The sequence below is a fragment of the Callionymus lyra genome, chromosome 15, assembly GCF_982586985.1.
Source record: "Callionymus lyra chromosome 15, fCalLyr1.hap1.1, whole genome shotgun sequence".
NCBI classification, from domain to species: domain Eukaryota; kingdom Metazoa; phylum Chordata; class Actinopteri; order Syngnathiformes; family Callionymidae; genus Callionymus; species Callionymus lyra.
In genome coordinates, this window is record NC_141832.1 from 19,879,681 (window position 1) to 19,900,469 (window position 20,789).

At 35.7% G+C, this 20,789-nt stretch overlaps 1 protein-coding gene across 2 annotated transcripts; it reads left to right on the plus strand.

Annotated features, from left to right (window-relative positions):
* Positions 1-2,374: 2,374 nt before the first annotated feature.
* pdxdc1 (pyridoxal-dependent decarboxylase domain containing 1) lies at positions 2,375-19,898 on the plus strand. Of its 2 annotated transcripts, XM_087809059.1 has the most exons (24): positions 2,375-2,546; positions 6,027-6,125; positions 7,075-7,143; positions 7,330-7,419; positions 7,538-7,687; positions 8,529-8,718; positions 8,801-8,869; positions 8,939-9,017; positions 9,153-9,237; positions 9,605-9,653; positions 9,932-10,033; positions 10,098-10,223; positions 10,308-10,358; positions 11,026-11,070; positions 13,504-13,564; positions 13,889-13,959; positions 14,209-14,314; positions 14,385-14,559; positions 14,658-14,776; positions 14,865-14,986; positions 15,152-15,244; positions 15,330-15,426; positions 16,463-16,561; positions 17,563-19,898. In XM_087809059.1, exons 2-24 carry the CDS (start codon positions 6,049-6,051, stop codon positions 17,853-17,855), a joined length of 2,418 nt encoding a protein of 805 aa, XP_087665185.1. In that variant the 5' UTR covers positions 2,375-2,546; positions 6,027-6,048; the 3' UTR covers positions 17,856-19,898. The 2 variants fall into 2 exon arrangements, with proteins under 2 accessions (XP_087665185.1, XP_087665186.1); XM_087809060.1 differs by lacking the exon at positions 11,026-11,070.
* The last annotated feature ends 891 nt before the right edge of the window (positions 19,899-20,789 follow it).

Consider the following 20,789-nt stretch of genomic DNA (forward strand, 5'->3'; position numbering starts at 1 on the left):
TTGCCATGAAACTGGATGTCACTGGAAACAGGCTTGTTAAACCTTCTACAGCCACTTTGAATAAGTAATATTTAGGTCAAGTTCAGGGTAGTGGTTACTGAGTACAAATACTTAATTGATACCACCTGAATATGTAAAATGTGTGTGATTAATATTACTTTCCTGTAAGGGGAGAATAATAATTCATGTTTTAATCCATGGATACTTCAGGCAGAGAAAGAGGAGGTAATTAGAGATATTTGTTCAGATACAGCTGCATGTAAATGAAGGCTTATATTTCCTGAACACGTATTTATAAATCAGCAAAATTATAGTCTCTTCTCCTTTATTTTTTGCTTTTTTAATTTATTTAGTCCCAGGAAATCTGAGTACTGAATGCAATTGCTGGAGATGCCTTTTTAGCATGGTGAAGATTTTCAATGCATGGGTGCATGTTTATCCAGCTTTGGTGTGTGCAACATTTAATGTTTGATACTGCTGCTGTGTGACTGAGCGATGACAGCCAAGAGACCACTTCTACTTTTTAAAAGAATGTCAGACGAATATGCATGTGCACTTTAAACGCATAAATGAGGTTGAAACTGTGAGATTGATGAAGATTATTGTAAACAACTGCAGAGTTTGAATGTTGGTCACTCAGGGCTATGTATTAAAGGCTTAAACATATGTTTCTGTGTCTTTGTGGATTGAAAATCAACTGATGTATTGTTTTAAAATGAGATGTATATTTTTTAAGGTTAGATCAAATCAACAGCTGCATGACAAAAGCTATGGGACTACCTCAGACTTGAGCATGAGGATGACAGGGAAAACAATTGTTTGGTATGTTCCGCAAAATTTCACTTCTAAGATTTACTAGAGTTTAACAATTGCTTTGAAAGCAATATACATTTTAGTTCTATTTTACTGTAGTTGTTAAGAGTGAGCCTGGGGCCTAAATGTTTCTAATGAGCCTGGAATACAAGTTTAAAGTAGTTTACTCTCATTCCGTCTTTATATGACCTTCCTGTCTGTCTTTGATGATACTGGTTTGTAATGTCATGTTGATTGAGGCGGCTGTTTGCCCTTTGCTTGCATGCTAAATTCAATTGAAATGTTTATTTCTTCTTTCTCATCGGATTACGGCCGACTCTTTGTATTTTTATATCTGTCTTTTGAAAAAAGATAATACTTAAAGAGCACCTGAGTCATGACACAACAGGAACGACAAGCTGATCAGGATAAAGGCTCCTCCCAGAGGGTAGTACCATGGACAACAATGAAAGCAAACACAATATTTACAGTATTTGAACAGCATTGGATGTTGATTTGTATTCTAAGCTTTGGAACGATCTTCCTCTTTCTTTGCGCTTGATGGAGTCTACTGACTCCTTTAAGAAACATCTTAAGACCTTTTTATTTGTTCAGGCTTTTCCTTGATTTTCTTGAACTCCTGATGTGTTCAGTTTTATCTTGACCTTTAAAGTATATACTTTATTGAATATTGTTTTGATTGTTTAAGCGCTTTGTGACCCTGGTCTGGAAAAGCGCTATACAAATAAAAATTACTTACTTACTTACTTACTTACTTACTTACTTACTTACTTGAATTTCTCGAACTCCTGTGTTGTTCTCGGTGTTGTCTTGATCTTTGAAGTATGTACTGTTTTGAGTATTGTTTTTGATTGTTAAAGCGCTTTGTGACCCTGGTCTCGAAAAGCGCTATATAAATATATATTACTTACTTACTTACTTACTTATTTCAAATAAAAGATCTGAAAATAATATCCAGAAAAGATTGATCAAACTCAACCTTTAATGAATAAAATCCAACAATAAATACAAACAATTCACTAGGATTGTAGGATCAAGACATTGAAATGACAATAAATGCTTCTGGTGTCGATAAAATATGTAAGTAAGTAAGTAAGTAATTTTTATTTGTATAGCGCTTTTCTAGACCAGGGTCACAAAGCGCTTAAACAATCAAAACAATATTCAATAAAGTATATACTTTAAAGGGCAAGATAAAACTGATAACACAACAGGAGCTCCAGCAAATCAAGGAAAAGCCTGAACAAATAGAAATGTCTTAAGATGTTTCTTAAAGGAGTCAGTAGATTTAATTTAATTATAGGACAATTTTTAAAAGTGAGATATAAACTGATGTTGGTTGAATCTAGAAAAAAATTATTGAATGCAATAATTAAAAAATATGTGGATATATCAAGATGTCATCATCTATTAAATGATTTATTTTATTTAAATGATTGTATTTCCTTATAACGTGTAACCAAACAGCAGTGGTTCGACGGGACGGACTCGCATCACCTGATTGGTCTGATCTTTGTATACAGTGACGTCAGCACTGCCAGCGTGGAACGCACGTCTCGCGTGATACCAGGAAGTAAAGTGTAGTGCGATTCATGCTCAGCAAACACACACTGGGCGCGTTTACTTCATTTAAAACAATATTTTACGAATATTTTTTAGCCACACGAGTCCGTAACGTCTTCCTGAAGAAGTCCGAGCGAACAACCACAGGCTGTCATCCGTGTGCGGCGAAGGTAAGAAGAGCGAGAGCTGAAGGATACTATAGCCGCCTTCACTGACCTAATGTCCGGCTGCAGCGTCCGGGTGTCTCCTGGTTCTGCTTCTCACTCACATGGTTGCTTCTCCTTCTTCCTTTCACGCCTTTTTTTTGTAATGTTTCTGTATCATATATCATGTCGGTGAACATTTTACGTAACATTTAACAGTTGAACTGTTAGCCTGTGATGCACCTGCTCCAGCATTGCTTGCTAATCATTAACCTTCCTCATGGCTGCACTTTTCAACAAGATGTCATGTTCAATAAACATTATTTCATAGAGACAGTAGAAATATATGCTCTGGAACTTGTTTGTCTCCTTCTAGAAATTCACTGACAATTATGCGTTGAGAGTTGGCACTCCTACAGAACACAGTAAACATGGGAATCAAGTCAGATTTTTCTATCAACATCCTGTATCTACTGGGCAACAAATCAATATGTCCACAAAAATAGATTAAAAAAAATACACATATAGTTTTAGACATGCTAAACATGAAAATTAGGTCAGATTTTGGTCAATTTTTTTTCTCACATTAATTAAGATCTATTATTTTTCATTAAGACTACTACAGTACTACTTTTATGTTCTTTATCTTTATCTTTAGACTTAGATTGTATCATCTTGTTCTTTCTCTTTATTTCTCTTTGTTCTTGTTCTTATCTTATTTTGATTTATTTTTTATGAAAAATTGCTGTATTTTCTGTGGCTATTGGAAAAAACAATTTCCAGAAGGAGACCTCCTGAGGGATCAATAAAGTCTTACCTTACCTTACCTTACAGTGAAGTTAGAAGGGTATATGAAGCAGTATTGCCAGGGTAGAAATTAGGGGTTATAACATATTTGTATGGATAGAAATGTCTTGTTTAAAAAAACAAACAACAACCCTTTTTATTTTCATTTTATTCATTTTTTGCTTGCAAATCATATTTATGTGTTACCAATAGTTCTTTAATTGTATATATTCCATTTTTTTTTCTTATTTAGGAGTAAACTATATTTACGCAGTGTTCATTTTTGGTTTTCAATTAAACTTCCGATCACTCATTATGTCCTCTTCAGCTCTAGTAAGCAAGTATTTTTTGATGGTAGAGCGCCTTTCGCAGAGCATATTGAAATCCTACAAGTGATGACAAGTTCATTCCACCAGCCTTCAAAACTTGGATATATTTTGGTTTCCTACAGTATCGCAATGTATGTTGCCCCTGTATCGGGATATGTATTATATACACACCACTAGTAACAATGCAAGAAACTTTGCTCACTTATAGTTCAAGACCTGCAGAACATTGAAATCAGGTCAGTTTTTTTGTCCACCATTAAGATTTCTTTTTTATGAACTAAAATATATTGTCTCTTTATTAAAAGCAGCATGAATACAATGCATTAACTGGGCCAAAAAAACAACCTTTTAACAGTAAAAATAGAGTAAACTGTGGTCATTAAGATCTCAATTACGCTCTGGAGTATTGCGTCAAAGAGTAGAAGTCTAAATTTAAATTAAAAAAATGTGTAAACTGAGTATTTTGGAGAGTCTACAATGGATTGTGGAGTAGATCCTTCGTCTCTGGGCATTTCTTTGTTTACAAAATCGCAATCTTTAGTGGTGCGGCTGGATGGTTGCTCACTATACCTTATTTACAAACGTGCTATATACATTTTAGCCAAGTTTATTTGCTTACATTATTAATTTATGCGTCATTGATCGTTATTCATAATAAAAATGCTGCAGATTTGGGATTCAAGTCACCAATTTTACCAGCATTTTAGCAAGTCAAAGTGTGACCTCTTGTTAAAGCTTTTTTTTAATCAATATGAAATCGAGTCTATAGTATAATGTATACTTCTTTTTATAGCCATGGCAATGTTGACTAGCTTAACATATTTCTAGGGAAATGCTCATGTTACTTTTCTTTTCAACATTTGTCATAACACATGTCATCATGTTTCAGTGAAGAATTCACACTTTTAGCCAAGGGCAGTCGTTGACACCAATTTCCTCCTCTGATAGAAAAACATTAACCTAAAATATGCAATGAAAGGCTGTCCGAGTCATTGCCTTATTTTGTCAACTTAACCGCTGTGTTCATGTCACATATGTCTGCAGGATTATAAGCACAAACTTTTAATGCAGCTTTGGGAATTGTCTGTTAACAGTTAATATATATATGTATATATTCAGATAGCTTGTACAACTACTGCAACTTTTAAAAGGAAAAAAAATAGGTCTCACAAATACTATTTACTTACTTATTTACATTAGTTTGAATATTAAAATAAAGGGAAACATTAAAGGAAACGTATACAAAGGACTGTTGTGTGTTTTTTTTGTTTCCCCACCATCCCAACAGCTGGCAATGTAATTTTAGATAGATCGATAGATAGAACTTTATTGATCCATCTGGAGGTCTCCTTCGGGAAATTGTTTTTCCAGCACACAGCAACATAGACGTTCATAAAAATGAAAAATAAGAACAAGAACTAAGTTTCTATAAAAAGAAAGAACAAGATGACACAAACTAAATCTAAAGATAAAGAACATAGATTAAAGACAAATAACAAAGACAAAGGATATCATTTTACTCCACTTCTGCCCCCAAACACAACAACCCAAATAATACAATCTAAAAGCACGAGAAATGAATGAGAATTTAATTTTATTGTAATTATTTAAGGTTTTGTATTGCAATGTTAGTCAAATAAAAGTACTCATTTAATATTATTAATTTCTCTTTTAAATTCTCTGTATATCTCTGACAAACACTGTCATCATGCTTTCAAACGTTGACACAACTTTCGTTGAGGTTTGCCAAGGGACTTTCATTTTACAATGAGGTACTTGGTTTTTTAACCAGTTGGACTGTTCAGGAAAGGTTTTGCTCTCCAGAAACGTTTTCAATTTCTTCGATCAACAAAATATTTAAAGTATTTCAGCCCCAACTCTTTTAATGTGCTTGATGTGCATGGGATGTGCTTCTTTTTAAGAAGTCTGAGGTAAAAGCAAGAGATTCTTGAGACGAGTATTTAGGTGTATATTACAAAAGAAGCCTGTAGCATAATTTGTAACCTGATTTTTAAAATGTTGTGGTATATTCAGCAGCTTCCTTCACAATAATGTAAACACGCCTTTAGAAGATATGTGTCAAAGCCAGCCCAACCAGAAAACATGTCTGGCACAAAGGTTATCCAAGACAGGGATGAAACACAAATCTTAAGGTTGCACTTGAACCTTAAATATAATGAGGCCAAGAGTTCTTTGCAGTGCTTTTTTAACCGATGTCCTTTTAAAATTGTATTGTGGTTAGAAAACCACTAAGTCTCTCAATCTGATCTCACCTTTAATTCATGCAAAGGCAACATTTTATGCAGATTCGTTTTTTTTCCAGTATCCCATTTGGCAAGAGATAACGTGTGCCCTTAAGCATCGGTATCATCTCATCTTGTTCCTTTTACAGCACACATAAAGCGAGACCCTGCATGATGTTGGACAACACGCTGGTTCAAGTGGGCAAGAATTTGAGTGAGGCCATAAAGCTACTCGAGGATGGGCCAAGGTAAGAGAATTTTGATGGACAAATAAGGGGATATCATGAGTTAAAGTGGTTTAACTAATACATTTTTTTAAAGGCGTTGTGACTGAAAGCAGGGGTCTTCAATCCTCAATTCAAAAGCTCAGATACACAATGTCTGATTTAATGAGACAACTAATTTGTACAAATTTGGCCAAAAAAAGCTTCTTTGCTGCATCAATTTTAGTCTTTAATAAAACCATAACATTCTCAAAAGTGAGTGCTTCAATCATTGGGTAGCCACAATAAATAGCTTTTGATTTGAAACCTAGTTAGGTAATCAGTGAATACTTCTTTCACCACATAATTATTGGTAATTAATATGAACAGTTAAGCAGTAAAAGGCAAACATTTGAGATAGCTTAAAAGCAATAGTTTAGATTTTCATTACATATTCTTAAGTGTGAAACTGCATTTGTGTTACGGTATAATTATTATTGTGGTAAACTGTAAATAACAAAATTATTCTTATAAAATCTGTTTGACTAACAAGATTCTTGCAGCTCTAAAGCCAAATGTGGCTCCTCTGCTATTGTAGTGCCTCCCTCTGATGGATAAGCAGGGTTTTTTTTTTTAAATGATGAACATATTCTAATGGATAACAGGACAACATTTTGACTTTTAAGATGATTCATATGTAAAAAACAAACAAAAAATCAACAACTATAGAGATGGACAATGATGACTAATTTTGAATATTGACACGTCTGTAAAAAATTTAATTCTTCATAAAAGCCATGATAATTAAATACATAATTAAACCTTTAGACGGTAGATGCATTCAAAATGTATAAATTGTATATTTCTTGCTTGTGTTTTTTATTGTTGGGAAACGTTTTTTAGTCAAAAACATTTCTTAACATTGTTATACATGTTAATTGTAGAGACAGAAAATATCCATGAGAATAATCTAAAGCATTCTGTATCTTTTCAGAGAACTGGAAGCAGGACCAGAGAGACGACGCTTCGGTCGGACCAGCATCCCTGGGCCACTGCAGGGAGAGTAAGAAGAGAATTTTTCTAAAAGAGAATCTAAAATGTTGTTTCAGAAAAAGGGAAGTTAAGAGGACTACCGAGAAATGAGCGAAACTCGAAACACTTGTTTTGAACAATGATAAAAATGAAGGCACAAGAAGATTATTGAGATTATGAGTTTAAGTGACGATAACTTGTTTTATGTTTCCTGCAGCGGCCAGGATTTTTCAGAAATCCTCCAACTTGTTCACAACCTCATTCACGAAGAAGAAGAAGATGAAGAGGAGGATAAACCAACCCAACAGTGAGTCAGGAAAATTGAACCCACATAGTTTTTCACTGTTTAAACGACTTTTTTCATTTGTGGTGTTTTCATGTCTTGAGACTGAATCTGGTTAATAAAGTCTGTTCTGTTTTTCCAGTAGGATGCATAATGTTGGAGAGCAGGGTCACATGGCACTGCTAGGTCACAGCCTAGCTGCCTACATTTCAGTTCTTGAGAAAGAACGACTGTGCAAGCTGACTACCCGTATTCTGTCGGACACCACCATGTGGCTCTGTAGGCTGTTCAGGTATTTTTGTTCAATCTTTGTGTGGAGGGAGAGGATGTATTTTCAATGTGCATGAGGTTAAATTACTTTCAAATGCCACTTTCTTCCCCATTTATGGTTTGCTTTATTTATTCCTGAGACTTTAATTAATTACCATTCCTGCTGTTAATTTGTCAAGAAAACACACAGATATTGATGTATTAAATGGTGTCAATTCCAACAGTCATGAAAATACCAGGGTGTCATTCTCATACAGTGAAGTCAAAAAGCTGAAAACATTAGAAGTCTTCTTCGGTATGGTCTGTTTGCCTGCTGCTTGACAGGGAAAAAGGTGTGCAGGGCGGGTCTGTAAAATAACAGATGTCGAAGAGGTCAATTTGGTTGTGTACTTTACCAACCTAATGCAAACATCCTTGTATGTAAAAGGGTGTCTTAAATAATGGTGAAATATGAAAAACAAATGAGAGATAATTTTAATATATAATGTTAAATATACGGCTAATGGATATTTTTGTTTAACACTTACAAATGACATCAAATACTTCCAGGGTTTTCAGGGGAGTTCAGGTGGAGTGGAATGTAATCTCTTAACCTGGTACGATGACACATCCTTGCTAGACAAACTTGTAACTTCTTATTTCATAGAACAGGTTACATTCATAGACAATCTTACATTCTCTGCATCTTATTACCAGCAACCAGTTTAAATAACCAAATTCATGTTACCTTGAATACCTTAAAAAAATTACTGCGGTAATGCAAACCCTTCTTTCAAAAAAAAAAAAAGCTGTTTATAACAAAAAAACTTTCGGGGATTCAGAGATGCTGCCTGGACATAAAGTAATCTGACCTGATGTTTTAGGTACGAGAATGGTTCTGCATACTTCCATGAGGATGACCGGGAAGGGCTTGTCAAAGTGTGTAGGCTGGTTATCAACTCCCGGTATGAAGAATACGCCACTGAGGGCTACTCGGTCCTGAGCTCAAACCAGCCAGTTATATACATGAGTGCAGCCTCCAGGCCTGGCCTCGGTCAGCACCTTTGCAACCAGGTACCGAAGCAATTTTGTTTTTTTTAATCAATCTAATTTGACAAATAATAATTTACTTCATGACTTATCTCTGCGTTTCTAGCTCGGTCTGCCCCTCTCTAGTTTGTGCACCGTACCGTGCAACACAATCTTTGGATCCCAACATCAAATGGTAGGAACTTTCACATCTATGGTGTTTATGAAAGTTCAGCATCACAAAGACTTTTTTGTTGATTCACAGGATGTTGCGATGCTGGACAAACTCATCAAGGAGGATATGGAAACTGGAAAACTTCCACTGCTTTTGATCGCAAATGCAGGTAAATTTATAAAAAAATGTATAATAGAAATATAATGTATAAGAGAATAAAAATGGAATTCTCAACAAGAAGGTTTTAAACGAAGCATTAGTGCATGTTTATTTTTGAGTACATATTTGGTTTGCTATGTCTCAGGTACGCCAGGAGCAGGACACACAGACAAGATGGGACGTCTAAAGGAAATCTGTGAACAATATGCAATGTGGCTTCATGTGGAAGGGTAGGTGTAAACTTTAGTGAATTTGCGTTCAGATGAATTACGACACTACTGTAATTAATTAATAACTATCATAAAAATCACTACAGAAAATATTAAAATGTATTAATAATCTCAAAATGTTACATATGGTTGCTTTAAGTTAATTAGTGGTTATAGTAACTCTGAAAGATGCATTTTATTTTATTTTTGTCGTAGTTCCCACAGTGAATGCTCTCGGTAGAATTGTAACCTGGCACAAGATGGGTCTTAAAGTTGCAGCTCTGGATCTTTTAGATTTATATGCTGTAAATCATTAGTTGGCCATTTTTATAAAAAGAAAAATCAGTGTAAGCAGGACCTATTTTTACTTTCGCCCTTTTCTTCTCAGTGTCAACCTGGCGACCCTGGCACTGGGACAAGCCTCCTCTGCTGTGATGGTAATCTCACTACTATGTCTAATGTGCTGTAGCCATAATTGTAACTGAACCTGTATGAAAGTATTTAATGCCTTTTTTATATAAACATATTCTAATAAATTCATATATCAAACTAGATGTGCTGTTTATCAAGGTCTTTAAAGGATTTGAATCTAAATTTCCTATGCAGAACTGTTTTAATCTATTTCTTTTCACATGTGAACAGCAATCCTAGAGTTAGATTTTGTTTCTTGATCCACATAAATAGTCTGATAAATTGTGCATCTCTCTTGATTCAGGCAGCAACTCAAAGTGACAGCATGACACTCACCCCTGGTTTGTGGCTGGGCTTACCTGCAGTGTCCGCAGTCACCCTCTACAGACATGAAGATCCTGCTCTGGTACATAAAAGCACAGCAGAAATGTAACGAATGACATATTTTAACGTGACTGCTTTGGTCTCAGTCTCTGGCAGCAGGTTTGACTTCAAGTCAACCGGTGGAGAAGCTTCGAGCACTTCCACTCTGGCTTTCCCTGCAGTACCTCGGACAGAATGGGATTGTGGAAAAAATCAGACATGCTTCAGATTTGGTAACTGGGTTTTTTAATCATTATTTCGAATCGTTGTAATGGTAAATCAAGCTTGCCATTCACAATTTCTTTTTTGTCCTTTAGAGCCAGGAAATGCTGCAGAAGTTAAAATCTCTTAGCAGCATCAAAACATCGGTAAGTGATGACAGTTCCTTTGAAGTACTCAAGGTATTCTTTGCTAGTTTCTTTTATGGGCACAGTTTTTTTTGCACAGCAGATTTATTTGATTTATTTACACTGCTCACCTTTTAATGTTCTTTAGATTTAAATAGGTGAACTCCATCACTTATCAGACCCACACCATTTACATCAGCATTGTGGATTAATTTCCCGTTTGGCCCCTTAGATTATTATGTACAATGTTTAATATTCTAACAGATAATCACTTGAAAAACCTCGAACAGTCAATGTGCTACTGTTTTTCTTTTTTTTTCTAACAATGCAGGTACAAAACACAGAAATAAAAAATATACAACTATTGTCATTTTATCATCCATCCTCTTGTGTAGGCATAACGTTTATTTACCATTTTTTATTATGTTACCATTAACGGTTTCTTCAATCCTCTTATACATTGTGTCAAACCCACATATTGCAATTTATTATGCGCCCTAGTAACGTACAAAATTATTACTGTTCAAATTTAGTCTTTCACAAAACTGATTGACCTCGATCTGTCATATATTTGTTTATATATACTGTATGATATATTTGCTAAAATGGGCATTTTTGGAGATTAACAGTTGCTTTCTGTACATTTTCAGTAATTTATAAAGAGAAATCTGTTCGCTTATGTTTCTAGGATGTGCTTGAGACAGAGATCTCACTTGTGGAGGCTTTGAACATGGTAATCAGTCACGTTGGTACACACTCGGATTGAGGGTCCAAGACTTGTTCACTAGCACCCACAGTAATACACAATTGATCAAGTAGACTGAGAGGTGCTGTGAACGATATCAGTAACACTCTGACTGTCTCAGTGTCTTTGTTTGTGTCAAGTTGTTTGGTCAGTGTGGGTTGCCTTGGTTGCAGGGCTTGGTTTCTCCGATACCGCCCATCTCCGGGGTATCCCTGCGGGACGTTCTGGGCTCTCTCATGCTCTCTATTGTAGGTGGGATCAAACCTCTGCCCCCACCTCCTTACGTTCACTCCCGACCATGTCCCCTCACTCACAAAATCCCTGCCTTGTTTGGGTCTCCATTGGCTGATGGGCTGTCCAATTTTTCCTATTTCACTCAGGCATGTTTTAGAGGTTCTTGAGAAAATGCATACCTGCACTTATTGTGTTTCTGGTCATGAATAATTGATGAAGGTTTCAGGCTTAATCTCATTTATTTGTTCCATCAGCAGTGATTTAATCACTTGACAAATATCGGTTTCCAATAGCTTAAACATTTTAAGTAGAAACATCATGATCATTTATATATTTATATTTGATATATTGGTAGGTGTACATTATTTAACCATGTTATAAACTGTATATTGGGATTCCAACATTGATTTTCCCTAAACTAATAAACTAGATACAAGTATCAGACTTCAGTTTGGATCCACTTAGTAACGATATTTAATTTGAATAAAGGCAGAAGCCAGATTGACGACTGTCACAACAGGTGGGAATGATGGGTTGGAGGTTGTTGCATGAGGGATGACCAAGAAGCTTTGTGTTCAACATTAAAATACCAACACACATTTTTGACACTCAAACACACTAACAAATATTTTGTCTGGGATAGAGGCAGTACTTTGGTTGGAAAACCCCGATTTGTAACCAGATGTTGTGTGTTTACTGTAGTCACAAAATGATGGATCCCCATCGTAGTGATCCTAGAAATGGTTGACCACATGTATGGAATTAAATATGAGTAATTGCAATGACAAATGTGTAATTAATTTGAGCTGAACTAGGTTAAACATGTAAGATCCAAATTAAGAAGTTGATGCTATATTGCTACGAGAAACGGTAAAGTTTTTGATTTCCATAGGGGAATGTGATTGTGTGAAGCATACCATTTGTACATTGGCTTAGACAGGGAAATGATCAGAATCAGAAACTTCTATTGCCAGTATGGTAAACACAACATCGATTTTTTTGTGGTGGCAGCACAGATTAAAAGTATGAAATAAGATTACATACAAATGATTGACATTCTACTGTCGTATGGTATTTGTATTGGTGCAACAGCCAATGTCTGTTTACACAGTTTTCTCCAATACAACAAAATGAAATGTTACAGTGATGAATTGATTACAAAACAATTTACCTCTTTGTATTTTCATAACTACGAGCTGTAACAAATAACTTGGCGGGGTTCAACCTAGTGGTTTGAAGCCATTCATGTGGTAAAATAGTTAATTGAGATCAATACAAGAAACTCATGATGAACTAAAGTTAGTTTGAAGCCATCTTTTTTTTCAAACTTGTGGGGCTGTTTAACAATTTTAACCCAACAGTTAAAGTTTGCTGTAAAGTAAACAATGGGATTCTTTTGGTTGTAATAAACAGACCTGTCTAGTGTTAAAAAATGCCATGAATCCATTGTACAACTTACATAGACTCTTCTTGGTGTCCTATTAAAATTGTTAATAGAAGTAGAAATGTTACAAAAATGAATGGAACATGGGCAAAATACTACATACCGAGATCATGAAACAAAGACGCCAACTCTCACTACATGTTATAATCATATTATAATCGGCATCAACTAGAATTGAGTTATGGATTCCCTTCTTTCCATAACTTATGTATGCTGTGTTGTATAGATCATATCTCTGCAATAGTTTTTTAAATACATAATAAACCCAAACATTATTCATGACCCTTCCTTCCCACCCCAGGAACACTTACTTTTAGTTCCCCCTCACCTGACCATGATGCTTGCATCACGTAGTTGTTGATGAGCTTCTCTATGTATTTTAAAAAATGTTTTAATATGACATAATCGCACTTAAAATGTTAATGATTCCATTTCTGTTAAAACCACAGAAGAATCATTACACCAGCTGTGTTGGTATGGTCTGATACTGTCTGGATCAGTGCACTCTAGACTATATTGTATTTTGTTTTGTTTAGTTATCAGGCTGTCGAATCTGCTGATCCACGACTATTATTCTAGCTGCTCCATACCAACAATGGACAGAAGCTTTCATACACATTAGGTTTCATTAAAGCAGTCCATGTGTCAGACAACCATGGACTTCAACAATCCATAATAACATGTCCCTTCTTTGGTCATTTGTTTGTAAACTTATTTAATCTGTATATTTCTCTTTTCAACAGGTGGAGGATGAACTCACATCTCCTGTGGTGCTCTTCAAGTTTTCTCCTCAAACCAGTGCTGGTAACATTTCTTTTGTATCTGAGCAAAAGAATAATAAATATACAATTTGGGTGATAAATGTCATTTTGGTAAATTAAGATGCTTTCTCTTCTTTACGTCATTGGATGCTTGCTTGTCCCTCCTACCAATATTTAAGAACCATAAGCCATTTTTCAGTGACTAAACGTAAAGCAGAACGTACAATTAAAAAATAGTATAATCAATGATTTACATAAAGCATTAAATAAAGCTGGAGAACCAGTTATTAAACTAGTGTGTAGCAGCAGTGTTTGTTTGAAAATGTATTTAAAAAACCGTGTTGATGATATAACTTGTAATTTACAGCTTCAAGCCCAGGTTCGGTGGACAGTTTCTGTGCTGGTGAGAAGGAGGTGCTTAATGCCTTCAACAGATGGGTGAGTCCTTTGCCTTTTTATTTATAATCATTAGTATACTTCGCTTTATTTAAGTATCAGTGACTAACTTTTAAATTGTCTTTTCGTAACATTATTAATGGATGTTCAGGTTTTCCCCTTTGTCATGTCGTTAATACTTTCACCTTCCGTCTTTCATTGTGTTAATGAAGTTTGAAGATGTTTTTTTATTAGCTCACTGACATATAAATGGCTACCATTGCTCTAAATGATCCAATTTTTTTTCTTCAGTTATGTGAGCAACTTGCTCAGACCGTGCCGGGCAGTGGGGTCGATGTTCTTGAGCTTGAAGATGAGGGCGCGTGTCTCCGTTTCAGCCCTCTCCTGACGGCTGCAGGTAAATCCATCACGCATTATGGCATCAGTCTTCTTAACGTTGATCATCCCAAAATTTATTTTACCTTCAGTCTTGAGCACCGAACATGAGGATGTGGAGAGCCTGGTGCAGAAACTGGGTGAGCTGTTGCCAGTGTTGCTCTCTACCCTAAACTGTAGACCGGACTTCAAAGAGGAGACCCACAGACATGCGCCGTATCTCAGATACATTGAAGATGTAAGCTGGCCTGGACTTGGTGCTGTTCGGTAAGATAAATCTTTTGATATCCATGCTATACTCTTTAGTTGGTGTGGTTATATACATATAATATTGCTATTTATTTTATTGTTGGATGAATGTACAGGTTTGAGCCTCAGTCCGAGGAAATTGATGAGGACAGGAGACAGAAGGAGCTGAAGGCCATAAATGCAGAGCTTCTGAAGAAACTGCAGGAGCTGGATGCTGATATTACCTTCTCAACTGGTACCTTCAGAGAATATATAACTATTTAAGGAATAGTCTCGGTGTCTAAAAGTAAATGGCAATTATTTTTGTACATATTGTCTTCTAGGCCCTGAGTTTGGAGCAGAGGATGACTGTGTCTTCGTGGGTATGATCAGCGAGGATGTGGATGTTGTGGAGCTGGTTGAAATGATCACTGCCCTCGGAAGAGACATCGAGGAAAATGAAAGGGTAATCATTTTGTTTTGGACAATTGAAGTCTGTGTCTTCAATCTTGTATGTTGAGCTACAGCACAATATGAAAGGCATGTGGAGTGTAAGGGGCAATTAAATGTTTATCATGTCTCAGCATTATTTCTGATGTATAATTCTGTTTTTTGTTGGTTTCCTGAGCAGCTGCTGGAGAACATGACGGAGGTGGTGAGGAAGGGCATCCTGGAGGCCGAGCAGCAGCTTCAGAAGGCAAATGAGGATAAACTCCTAGAAGAGGTGCTTGCTCAAGCTACAGCATAAGAAGTATTATTTATCAGACACTGAACGCATGTAACGTATGTCTTGATCTTCGGTCCATCAGGGAATGTTGAGACAGCTTCCTCTGGTTGGATCTGTACTAAACTGGTTCTCACCAGTTGAAAGCACCATAAAGGGGAGGACCTTTAACCTTACAGCAGGTACATGACTATTAATATTATTATCTTCTTTTTCCACCGGTGTTTCACATTTTCTTATACCTTAAAACATTTAGGGTATTATCTCTATTCGAACGCCTCTTCATGAGCATTATTACCTGCATCAAGAGGCATTTACTCGTATGTATTAGCAAAATAACTGAAAAATATGTTTCAAATAAAATCTTAATTAATGATTAAGTCAGTATATGTGATGGAGAACAGACTTTTATTGCTCTCAAGTACTGCGTGTTGCTGTCCCAGTGTAGTCATCATTTTTATTGGTATTTTTACATTTTGTTAGGCACGAGTTTTGTTGTAAATATAAAATAAAAGTATGTCATTTAAAAAAATCTAAAAAATTATGTAAATCGGATTTTTTTTGTGGAGGATTGTCTCTCTTGAGTAATTGTATTGTTGTATATGAAAAACACCTCTGCAATTTATCTTATTTTAATTTAATTAAAATAAATTTAATTTATTTTATTTAGCAAAATGAGTGCACGAATGCTCCTTCCCAGGTGCAAAACAAATAGACTCAAGGACTCATTCATTCCTCGGGCTATTAAATTGTACGATTCTGAGTTCGGGGGCAGGAGTGGAGTGAGAGTATCTGGATGTTCTGTTCTATGTTAGTCTTTATAGCCTTTGTCTTTGTTGTTTTTCTTTGATCTATGTTCTTTGTCTTTATCTTTAGACTTAGATTGTGTCATCTTGTTCTTTCTCTTTATGTTCTTGTTCTTATTTGATTTTTGATTTTTTTTTAAATGAAAAAATGCTGTATTTTCTGTGTCTATTAGAAAAAAACAATTTCAATAAATCAATAAAGTTTTACCTTACCTTTTACCTTACCTTAATAATAATGAATGTTAATCAAACAACAGTTAAAATGTACTATTTTTGAACTTTACAAAGTGATTCAAAGAAGATGCATTATTGCGTACATTTAAAAAAGGGTGACAAGAAATCCTTTTTTTTCCCAAAACATGTCCTCTTTTTTAAGAGATAAATCTGAAAAAATATATTTGAATGGTTATAGGTTCATTGGACTCCACTGAGATGACTTATTCCAACAAAGCCCAGCCAGGTCGGCCCTCTATGCAGGACTCCCCTACCTCCTTATCCAAGAGACAACCAGGTAACATTTTCTCTCTTCAAACATACAACGTTCTGTTAAATAATTCAATGACTGTTATGTTTAATCTCATCGTCCCTATTTATTAAGCTATTCAATTATTTTACTCAACTTAATTTATAAAGAGCTGCCCTTCATCAAGGCGGCCATCACTTGTCATATAAAGAACAAAGCATGCACTGAATGGTTGATGCTGTATTGTGCAGTCTACATTCACCCTTGTGTTGTCCCTAATACCACGAACATATTTGTGTCTGGGCCCTCGGGTCACCTTGACCCAGAGACAACACAACGGTGAAGTGGTATCGGTCAGCAGAATAGTTTTGCTATAAATGGAATCGTTTATAGTTTGTTCTTGCCCGATAAGTGAATTAAAGAAAATAATTACATGAATTTGTATTTCAAGTGGTTTTATTCCTCTTGTGTATTACATGAAAACATCACTGGTAATGAATCCATTGATTTCCTGCCAGAGTGCTCACACTTATAGTCAACATTTGTGAAGTATTATGTAATGGCAGGCTTCACCAAGATAAGGGATCTTCCGTTTAATCATGGATTTCGCATGCTTTGCCTTCCATTATGAATGTAATATTATTACAAATTAATATCCTCCTTATATTTACTGTACCTCCAGTTATGGCCCGTATAAATTTACTCACAACCCCTGCTGTCAGGGAGAGCGAGCCGTTATTAATGCTTTATCTACTGATTGGTATAATAACCAGTGCTGTCAAGAGATTTAAACAGTCGACAATAACTGTTGGTTTATATATTTAATACAATTGTAAGCTTTGAATAATGCACCATATTTTTAGGTTTACATAACACACGTACAATCGTAGTTTGGTTCCAATCTGTAATGAACAATTTATTTTTGTAATAAAATTATTTTTAATCAATACAAATTAACTGTATTCAAAAGATATATTTTTAGCTGTACCACACATTTTGTTTTGACGCTTTATTTGATTATAAAGTATTTTTCCTGCTTACATTCACAGGTCAGCGGCTATTCCGGCGGTCAGGTGGAGGCTCGGACTCGGTCAGTGATACCAGCTCCATAGGACAAGCTGAGGAGACGAGCAGCCCACAGCCACTTACCAATTCTCCAGTGCCTGAAGAGGACCCACAGACCACCTATGAGATCATACCAGAAGAACATCCAGAGTCCAGCGTACAAGAGGAGCAAGCCGAGGAGAAGGAAGCAGACTTGTTAGACAGGAACCCCGATGGCCAAGAGGTGGAACAGAGTGATCAGACGTCAGATCTGGAGCACTCTGAAGATCAGCGCTGAGACAAAAGCATGTTTCTTTTCGGGAGAGAATTCTTCTTGGAAAAAGGAGAAACTACCCTCTGAGGACACAAGTGGAATATTTTTAACCTTTTATCTTACCCTGCACATGTAGCTGAAACTGCTGCTTTGTGGTGTTGGTGCAATAATCAACTTAATAACTGTGGCCTGTTTTTTCGGCGTGACTCAGGCTAACTGTAAAATCAGTTGCACTAAAAGAAGCCATAATCCATGATCTTCACTGGACGTTAGTGAGTAAATGTTTGTCGTAGAAGTCATTTTCTCAATGATGAAGTTAATAAGGGTGTGGTTGTGGCTGTGAAGTGTCAAAGCGTTCTATTTGATCTGTGCTTTTCTCTTTAATTATCTTTTCAAAAAATGTCTTTAACCGCTTTCTAGTCCTGTTGCAATCTACATTTACGTTTCCACACATCGACCAGATTATTTTATTAACGGTCTGACAGCCTTAATGTTCTTTAAAGAAAGAGTTTCTGAGGTTTAATACCAAAGCTCAAATATAGTTGCTCTGTTTTCTACAGTTTTGAGTCAAAGGTTGAGACTAGTTGCTGTTAAAAAGTTTATTTAAAGAGCAAGTGTCATAATTGTTCTTGAACACACATGTCAAACTCAAGTCCCGGGGGGCAAAGCACGCCTGGTATTCCACTTCATGTGGCCCTCAAGAGCTTTAGAGTAAAAGGTTAAAGTCTAATTCTGAATTTTTGTTTTCTAGCATCATGAGAAACACGCGCTGAAAGTGATCATTGTCTAGATTGAAACTGGAAACAAGATCGAATCTGATGACAAAGTCAAACCTCATAGATGTTCCATTTATGATCAAGTCCCTTTTAATCTCTTTTAAGAAGACCAGGCACAAACCTTCCAGTATATTTTGACTTAAATGGTGGTTTAAAATGTTGTGCCCCCTGTGCAGTTGAGTTTGACACTTGTGTTCTAAAGTTACATTTTTGTCTACTATATAGTTCATATACATTTACAAATCGCTTTGTACTTAAGTTGCAGTTGGTGGTTTAAGATTAGGCATAATTCATGAAGTGATCCATTTGAAACTGATTCTGATTGTGTTAAAAAGAATATGCAAAAACAAACTATAATTGTGGATTTAATAACTTGAATGAATGTTAGCTGAAGCATCAGAGTCTGATATAATCAACAAGGATGATCATTAATCTGTCTATAATTGGCTCTGTGACAGTTTTATTTTGTCCGTATCCACAGTACGGAGTAGCAGGACCATTTCTAATGTCTAGGATATAAACCCGTAAAACCTATAGTGTTAGAAAGTTGTGTTTGTTTTTATAGTCCAGCATAAAAGTTCACTCCATCACCATGCTTTACTCTATGTAAGTGAAAACTCCAAGAATCGTGATATAAAATATTTTATTTAAAAATACAGAGCTTGGTCTTGTTACCATTAACATAATATTATAAGATTGTTGCGTTGCTGCAAGACTTGAAGATGAATCTCATTGTCTCCAGTACAAAATGTAACTTTTCACATCTTCTAAATCTGTTGTCTGTCAAAGTTGAAATATAGAATTATGAATAACTTACCGGGTTAAATGAAGTGTGACTTATTGCCATTCTCTTTCATGTCTGACCAGCCCTTCTGGTCAGTTGTCGGCCCTGTTTTTCAACCCTGTCTCACGAAATGAAGCCAATTTATGAGTCTCACAATAGCTGCACATATATTCTATAAACTATTTATAAAGGTGACTAACTTACTCACTCCAAAAGGTTTCATGACGTGTATTTTCATCATCTTTATTCTTTGGAACTGGTCCAGTGGGAACATAGTTATCGTTTAAATTGTGAGAAAAGTCATTACTTGTAAATGTTTCCGAACCGTCCCTTTTCATTCATTTATGGTTGATCTGAAGATTTTTTTTTTTCTTGGTTTAAAGTTTTTTGCTTAATTTAAAGAGGCCGTCCATTCTGTCACTGATCGAATGTTTTCTACCTTCAGACACGTTTTAATGTTGATGTAAATTTGCTGTCATTAGATTAAATTCTAACTTTTATAATCTACATGTGTGTTTTTTTTTATATATTTTTTTCTGTTGAAAATGGTTGTCATTTCTTTTATCCAGTCATTTACGTGTTAATTCACTGTTTTCTCTTGATAATATAAATCTAGCATTAAGCAGCGTTTCCATTGTTGAGTTTGGCAATTTACAAATATTCAAAGGCCAGTAAATGGCTGCCTAAAGAACCCGTTCTAATCCTGATCTAATTCACAGTGAAATGTTAATTATCTACAATAATAATATTAATGTCCAACTAGCTTAACCTGGAAACACAATCTTACCAACAATTCCTTTGAATGTGAAGTGATCCAGTAAGATGGGCATACATGGAGTAAAGTTTATGAACTCAAATGTGTTTGTGTTGTGGCAAATATCATTTTAAAATTGTATTTTGCTCTGAGCACTCCGTTCATAAAACTATCAAGCGCTCAGTATCCATGAAGGACCAGTTTAGGATGAGGGGAAGACATAATGATAATTATAAAATGATTGTAGTGGAATTATGTAATTATTTAATCTATTTTAATCATTGACTTTAAAACCCTCTTTTAAAACCCATCCAGGTTAATCTAGTTATAAATGTAGTTTACTACGACTTTAATCTCGTAATGAATCTATTTTTACGACTTTAATCACGTGGTTAGCGCGGTCGCCTCAGCAAGAAGGTTGCTAGTTCGATTCCAGGCCATGACAACCTTTCTGTGTGGAGTTAGTATGCTCCCCCCATGTTGCGTGGGTTTACTCCGGGCATTCCGGTTTCCTCCTCAAGTCCAAAAAACATACGTTGATTGAGAACTTTGGGAAAAATTGTCCGTAGGTATGAGAGCGTGTGAATAGTTGTCTGTCTTTGTGTGCCCTGCGACTGTCTGGTGTCCTGTCCAGGGTGTCCCTT